Source organism: Suricata suricatta, chromosome 5 (genome assembly GCF_006229205.1).
Source record: "Suricata suricatta isolate VVHF042 chromosome 5, meerkat_22Aug2017_6uvM2_HiC, whole genome shotgun sequence".
Classification (NCBI taxonomy): domain Eukaryota; kingdom Metazoa; phylum Chordata; class Mammalia; order Carnivora; family Herpestidae; genus Suricata; species Suricata suricatta.
In genome coordinates, this window is record NC_043704.1 from 12,751,481 (window position 1) to 12,759,165 (window position 7,685).

Here is a 7,685-nt window from a genome sequence, read left to right on the forward strand (position 1 = left end):
TGCTTTAAAAGCCACAATATTTCAAAGACGAGGCAGCATGGATAAAGCTGCTTCAGGCCCCAAGCAAACAGCCCAGGACAGAGTCAGTGGTGAAGAGGCTGCCCCGAATCCCTGTGCATGTGTAGAAGTGCGGTGCCTCCGCAAAAGAGAAAGAACAGCTCTCTCTAGAAGGAGGGAGGAAGGCCGGCACCCAGGCATTCAAATGCTGTTTGCTGAATGGAGGCTGGCCTGTATCTGAAGGGGATTTGTAACTGAGATGGAGATTCTGACTTCTGAGGAATCTGGATATAATGGCCTTCTATCTATTCTCTTATTTCTAGCGTCACAATTAGACAAAATAAAACTATCCGAAAAAAAGGGAGAATGGACTGGTATCTCTGAATACCAAACACACTGTTCTTTCTATATATTTTGGCTCCTGAAAGATAGTTTCTCCACCCAGAGATGAACACGTAAGTCAGAGTGCAAGGACTGCTCCAACACCCTCTGAGTTCAAAGACACGCACGACCAGTGTGAGCAGCACAGTTCCCTCAATTCTTGACTTTCATGGTTCTTTTAAAGTTCGGACCATTCTCATTGTTAAACAAACGAAAAATGCCCAACAGTAATCCAGAGCGTGACCATTTCTAAGACTCTTATTCTTAAGTTATTAACCAGATGAACTACTGTTCTCTTTAGAAAGTAATTAACATCAACAACACTGCTTATTCCTTCTTAAACTTGTTCCTATAGTTTGAGTTACACCCACAAGATTACATTTAACTATTAAGACAATAAATTCTGACAAAGCAAAATTCTGAACTCTTTTATCTACTCACATGTAGAATAAGAAGGTAGATTAACTGTATGTAATTCATGATTCTTCATACAATTCAATGATCACACAAAGGGGGAAAAAAGATGCACTGACCCGAAAACGCATAATTATCATTGGCAATTATGAAAATGATGATAAAGCATTTTGCACTGAAAGCTATGTCTTAAAGACTATTCATGCTATATAAGTGGTAATCTAAACTCTGAAATTATCAGACCTCTTTACATTTTAAAACACGCCAAGGCTGTGATAACAACCCATTTTCTCTAACACTTCTATTTCAAAGTGATGTTAAGATACATTTCTAAATAATCATCTTTCATTCTGATAGGAAAGGAAGATGGAGCCCATACTTCAAAACCCCAGATGCTGGATTACTGGATTTCACACCCGGCGACAACTTCACGCTATCAAATAAAGTGCAGGAGGAGGACAGATGTTAATCATCGACAGAAATCACACTTTGACGGGAGTCTTTCTTACCATTACTATGTCTCCAGGCTGGATTGTGATCTCATCATGACTTCTGGATTCAAAGGGGTAGAGCGCTCGGTAATACACCACCTTTACATTCTCCTGTGCAGAAATTGTAAGTGGGCCTTTTTCTATTTCCAAAACAGTGGGGAGAAGGGAACAAAAATAAAACATTACACGGAACACAGATGCATGACAATAAGCCAAATGAATGACCTCTGCTCTACGGCCGCCCTTAACATCTGAACGATTTCCATCTATTCAAGGAATTTCTGAAGCACATACTAAGTGCCTCAGGAGAGCCAAATCTGATGTCAGCAACGCAAACCCATCAGAGAGTCCAGCAGACGCTCCCTGAACAAAGGCCATCGCAACGCCAAATGCAGGGAGGCTGCCTTGGGTCTCTGTGGAACGGCCTCCCGGCTCCGGCTCTGGCAGCGCACATCTGTAAAGCATCAAGCCCCCTCTCCCCCACTCGGGGTGCCGAGCACAATGCAGCAGCCAGAATGTGACCCCCGAACTGAATCAGCCAGGAAGAAAACTCCTATGGCAGAAAGTAAAGTAGCACAACTCTCTATACGAAAAGACATGGAAATGTTGATATTTTAGATCTCTAAAGCAATCATGTGAAATATAAGTGCTGATTTCACCAAGAACGATTATTACTGTTAATTTCTGGTTAAGTAAGTCTTCCTCTACATTTCCCAGGGGCCAGGACGTGTGCCACATGACAGAACTTGTATGGAAATAATTTAGATTTCAAGGAACAATTTTTAAAAACGCATACAAGCAGAAGACTTAGACTCCTGGCTAACTTCACAATACCTAATCACGGCCCTCGGGACTTTATACCCTAGAACTGCAGGTATTCAGACACACATCTATTTTCTCTGAAAAGCAGGGAGGAGGGGAAGGTATTATCTTCATGCAGTCTTCAGCTGGATGGTGTGCAGTATCTCACTGACCAAAGGAAAAAGAAATCTTCATTTTAGGGGCGGCTGGGTGGCTCAGTCGGTTAAGTGTGCAACTCTTGATTTTGACTCAGGTCATGATCTCATAGTTCATGGGTTCGAGCCCCACATCGGGCTTTGTTCTGGCCGTGTGGAGCCTTCTTGGGATCGTTCTCTCCCTGCCCCTCCCCTGCTTATGTGCTCTCTCTCAAAATAAATAAATGCTAAAATATTATATAGATAAAAAGAAATCCTTGTTAAAATTTTTTTTAAACATTTATTTATTTTTGAGACAGAGAGAGAGAGAGAGAGAGAGAGAGAGAGAGAGAGAGAGAGAGAGAGAGGGAGGGAGGGAGAGAGGGAGAGTGATTGAGGAGGGGCAGAAAAAGAGGAAGACACTAAATCTGAAGCAGGCTCTGGGCTCTTAGCTGTCCAGCACAGAGCCTGACGCGGGGCTCCAATTCACGAACCGCAAGATCATGACCTGACCTGAGCTGAAGTCAGATGCTCAACCGACACCCCAATCCTCATTTTATCCTAAGAGGCAAGATGAGGAACTTACACTAATTGCCTAAGATTGAGTACTGGTGAAATTATTTTCATATCAAAGAAAGCATTAAACATAAATTTGCTTGCCAGCTTTCCCACAAACTGCGGGCAAGGAGAGTGTGAGACCCAACCGTGAACCAATTCCCATTCCTGCCCACTGTAAACAGGAAGCAGGAAGCAAACCCTACGGAAAAGTGTGCTGCTTTCTTTTCCTTCTGTGTACCAATAACAAGCACACTGATAATCAAACAAAATCAATATAATTTACCATACAGAGGAAAAAGCAATAACTTTCTCCAGTTGAGTATTATTCTGCAAAGCTGTACAGTATAATACAGCCACACAATAATCTCAAAAATACATTCTAGGTTGCATCTGATGTAAAAGTTCATGTTTTTTAGAAATTTCAAAGTCTTTCATTTATCATGATTTAAAGAGACAACTCATGATCAAAGGGAAAAAAAAAAAAAAAGGCCATAGTTTTCCAAAGGTAAAAGACATGGTTTTATGCGGTGCAGACTGAAGACAGATCAGTGTAGGCAAGGGGGAGAAGGTGTTATTTTCTGGGGCTGAAACAGCTCAGAAATTCCCAGAGAAAATAGCAAACTGGAGAAGCCACAGGCTTTTTCCAAATTTGGTATACAGGTTTACAGACGGGGCTTGGTAAGGACACTCATGCCACTTTCATCTGCCAAAGACTCTGGAGGCCAGGGTCATAGGGACCAAAGGTTGGCATGGTGGTGGAAGATTCAACAGGCATCTCGTGATCCTAGAGAATGAGCATCTGCACGGTCCCAAAAAGGGACACTGGTGTTCTCGTCTCTATGGAAGGAGCCAGGACTGGGCCTGATTAGGTATGGAGGTTTCTCAGGAAGATCTGGGAAAGAAAACTCATTTGCCAGAATGACTTTTGGTCCCTAATACCTGTGGTGGACCAGGGCGCCTGGGAGGCTGGCTTGGCTGGTTCTTGATGCTGATGGAAAAGCCGACTCATCTTGTCTTGAGCGTCCGGTTTGCCTTTCTCCTCACCGTCCTTCTTTTTGACACTCTCCTCCCTTCTGAGTTTCTCTTCATCGTGGATCTTCCGGGGCCGCTGCTGCTCATCATCCTGCTGCGCCTGCTCAGTCCACAGCTTGTCTCTCTCCTGAGCTCGTCTGTCAACAAAATGCTTGATTACAGCCAGGAAGCAATTCCAGTTTAACACTGCTGTGGTCTCTTTTCACAAAAAAAGCTCCATCCCGTCAGTGGGATGCTAACCACAGAGGGGATGCTGCTCTTCAAAGGGGGCAGGTGGGGTCAATGAAACAAAGGCTCCCAGGGCTACAATTCTGAGGGAGATTAAACTGCATGACTCAGAAAAACACCGAAAGAAGTTTTCTGACGTATTTTATAAAGTAGTTAGAAGAATAACAAAGACGCTTCTCGAGGATAAGACTGGTATCTCACCACAAAAACCCGTAACACGCACAGGAAGAGACATCCACGATGAGCGAGCACGCTCAGATGAACACACACGTAGCTCCCCCCAAAACTGAAGGTGAAAGCGACAGATTAGTTTGAACCCTCGAGGCAGTGGCCACCCATTACTAAGCAATAGATGGTCTCTATGCATTTTCCTGAGTTTGACAACTCTGTGTTTGTTAAAATAGCTGACACAAAAGGTGTAATTAAATCTAGGCCCTGAAATATAGGACGACCGCATCCTGAAACCCACAGGAGACGACTCGGGGTGATTTTTCTCCTATCACATGATAGTCTGTCTATAAAACCAGAAAACACTTCAAATGAAACTCAAGTGCAAAACTAACTAATATATGATTGTAGTAACTATTCCTTCTCCTACATGAACTCCATTACCCTTCAAAACAGGTGGGGAGGTCCCATTATTGTCCCCATTTTATACATGAGGAGAATGAGGCAGAGATAGTGGCTTGTCTAAAGCCACACGGCCACACCTGCCTGAGGTCCAATCCCAGGCAGCCCGGTTCTAGACGCCACACCCTGAACCACTGTCTTGTGACATGGTCAAGGCACAAAGGTCATTTCCTGGAATTAGGACACTGCCAAAAGAACATAATATAAACAAATAAAACTTGTATTCTCCATTTAAAAAATACTATATGTATTTCTACACTGCATGAATGAAAATTTGGTGCAGTAAAATTCTTAGCTTAAATCTCTAACATTTTACTTAGAAATTCCAAAACATCTTTTAAGAAAGCACGCACACAAAAAAACAATTTTGAAGGAGTCCCCTACTTATGTTTCATTAAGAACAGCAACAACAATAAAAAACACAATAAAAATGTGCTTAATATTTTCTACTAATAAAAGGCATCATTTATAGCTATAGCCATGTAACTTCTGAACTTAATTTCTGGGTACTATTTGTATGATTGTCAGCAGAAAATCTATCCTTTTTGTACTACGATATTTTGTGTGGATTTCTACTCCAGAGAAATATGAAAGTTTCCTGCAGTTTACTGCGAATAAACAAAGTGTCTTACAACTTTGAAGAAAAGGATGGAGTTAGAGTTACTCAGCACATCCAAGAAATGGATCCTTGAATCATACTCCCAGAAAATCATGAACAATCCTCTCAATGGCTAGAGACTCTACCCACCTATCCACTGCTCAACTGTGTGGGGATATTTGATAGTACAGTGAGGTAAATATATTTTCTCTTATGGTTTTAACAAAGTATTTCTCTAGCTTATCCTGTTGTAGAACACAGTGTACACTATATACAACATAACAAAATATGTGTTAGACGTAGGCATCCTTCCAGTCAACTGCAGGCTGTCAGTAGGTAAGTTTTGGGGGGGAGTCAAAAGTTATACTCAGATTTCCCAACTGAGCAGGGGGTCTCCTGGCTGTTCAAGGGTTAACTGTACCAGATACGCCCACAACAAAATGCGTACCCCTCTGAGTAGTTAAACTGAGAGAGAGCTCAGCCCACTAAAGTCAATGACTTGCCTAAAGTATGTTTCTTCATCTTTTTATTCTAATTTCAATGACCAATTTTTACCATGTATATTGTATCATTGAAATATTTGGCCATTTTTGTTTCTTGGGGTCAAAAATTAATTGAAATTTAAGAAGCAAACATCCAGTAACAAAATCAGACGCCCTGCAAGTGAACAAAAAGGTTTTTACAACTTACTATAGAAAGCTACAAATAATAACAACAAACCACAAACACAAATATGCAAACAGAAACAAAAAACATGTGTCTGTATCCTAAGCAGCAGCAGCAGTAGCAAACTTTCTCCTTTTGTATTCAAGTTTAATTTGCAGTTGAAGAAAAGAACAAAGAAGTCGGAGGGGCACGCTGTCAGTCCTACTGGGCTCAGGGGCTTTGATTTCAAACCCCGCACTCAGGACAGACACTGTTATTAAAAGGCTGTGAACTGGAAACGTATCTTGGTCATTGGCATGCAAATGAGCATACCAAGTGTCCTAATTTCCTTGTATAATTCCATTTATCTACATAGTAGTAGCTTGGGAGAGCTCTGGAGACTCACCAAAAACTTCAGGGGGTACTTATATATGAAAAGATTTATATATACACACGTATTTGTGTGCATGCACGTGCACGCGCGCGCGCGCGCATACACACACACACACACACACACACACACAGACACACACACACACACAGACACACAGAAGACTGAAGGCTCTTTCTGGTCAGTAAATACTTGCAGAAGCCCCATGAAGAATGATAAATACTCCACGTTCCTTCTGGATGGCTCCACAATCCACTGGAAGACTTACCTTTGGGCTTCTTCTTTTTGTTTTTCTAACTCTATGATCTTTCGCTCTTGTTCTTTCTGTTTCAGACGTTCAGCCTCTATGGACTTTTGTTTCTGGAGTTGTTGCTTATTATGTATTTCTCTTAGTTCCTATAAACAATCAGGAAATAGTTCATGTAATGACATGAGGTGACTGGCATTTCCACCGTTTATTAGCATGCAGCATTTCATAGTGGGGAAGTGTAGACAATCAGGAAACTAACACCTCAGGTTAAAAAAAAAAGCGTCAACTCGGAAAACTGAAATCACTCTACATTTTGACATGAATATCTCCAAAAGCTGTTCCAGATTATATTCTAGTGAGTCATAAGGCATTACACCAGTTTCCATTACATGCTTTAGAAGAACTTGCTAGTGAAGGGTATTGGAGAAGCAACACTATTCAAGGCTTGGCAATTCAGGGGCACCTGGGTGGTGCAGTTTGTTAAGCAACTGACTCTTGATTTGGGTTCAGGTCATGATCTTACGGTTTGTGGGATGGAGCCCCACGTCGGGCTCTGTGCTGATAGTGTGGAGCCTGCTTGGGATTCTCTCATTCTCTCACTCTCTCTGCCTGTCTCCCCCTCATGCTCTCTCTCTCAAAATGAAAAAAAACGGGCTAATTCTTGTTACAGTAATCTGCACTGTTGGCTCAACTTAATATCTCTGTGTGAGAAGGAAAACTGCAATGAGGTGATACTAAATCAACCTCTAAATGTCTGAAGAGAAGGACCCAAAAGTTAGGCTCTGTGCCGATAGCAATGGCCTACTACTCTATCGTTAGCCCAACGGCTGAGATCCTTGAAAAGGAAGAGTAAAAAGTGACTGAAAAGTTTTGTTTTTTATTTTAAAATTTCATCTTCAATCGCATAAAGTTTTTTATTTCAAAAAAAAAATTTTCCCTTTATTTATTTTTGAAAGAGTGAGACAGAGTGTGAGCAGGGGAAGGGTAGAGAGAGAAGGAGACAGAATCTGAAACAGGCCCCAGGCTCTGAGCTAGCTGTCAGCACAGAGCCCAACACGGGGCTCGAACCCACAAACTGTGGGATCATGACCTGAGCTGAAGACGGATACTTAACCGACTGAGACACCAGGTGCCC

The 7,685-nt window shown here is 42.0% G+C and overlaps 1 protein-coding gene across 4 annotated transcripts in view; it reads right to left on the reverse strand.

Moving 5' to 3' along the window:
- Nucleotides 1-7,685, reverse strand: part of ITSN1 (intersectin 1) — a 147,321-nt gene that overhangs the window by 76,072 nt on the left and 63,564 nt on the right. For all 4 annotated transcript variants that reach the window (XM_029939017.1, XM_029939015.1, XM_029939016.1 and 1 more), the window contains exons 16-18: nucleotides 6,569-6,696; nucleotides 3,716-3,945; nucleotides 1,302-1,423 (exon numbers count right to left, since the gene is read on the reverse strand). In XM_029939017.1, coding sequence (XP_029794877.1) covers nucleotides 1,302-1,423; nucleotides 3,716-3,945; nucleotides 6,569-6,696 — 480 coding nt within the window. The remainder of the gene's footprint in view (nucleotides 1-1,301; nucleotides 1,424-3,715; nucleotides 3,946-6,568; nucleotides 6,697-7,685) is intronic.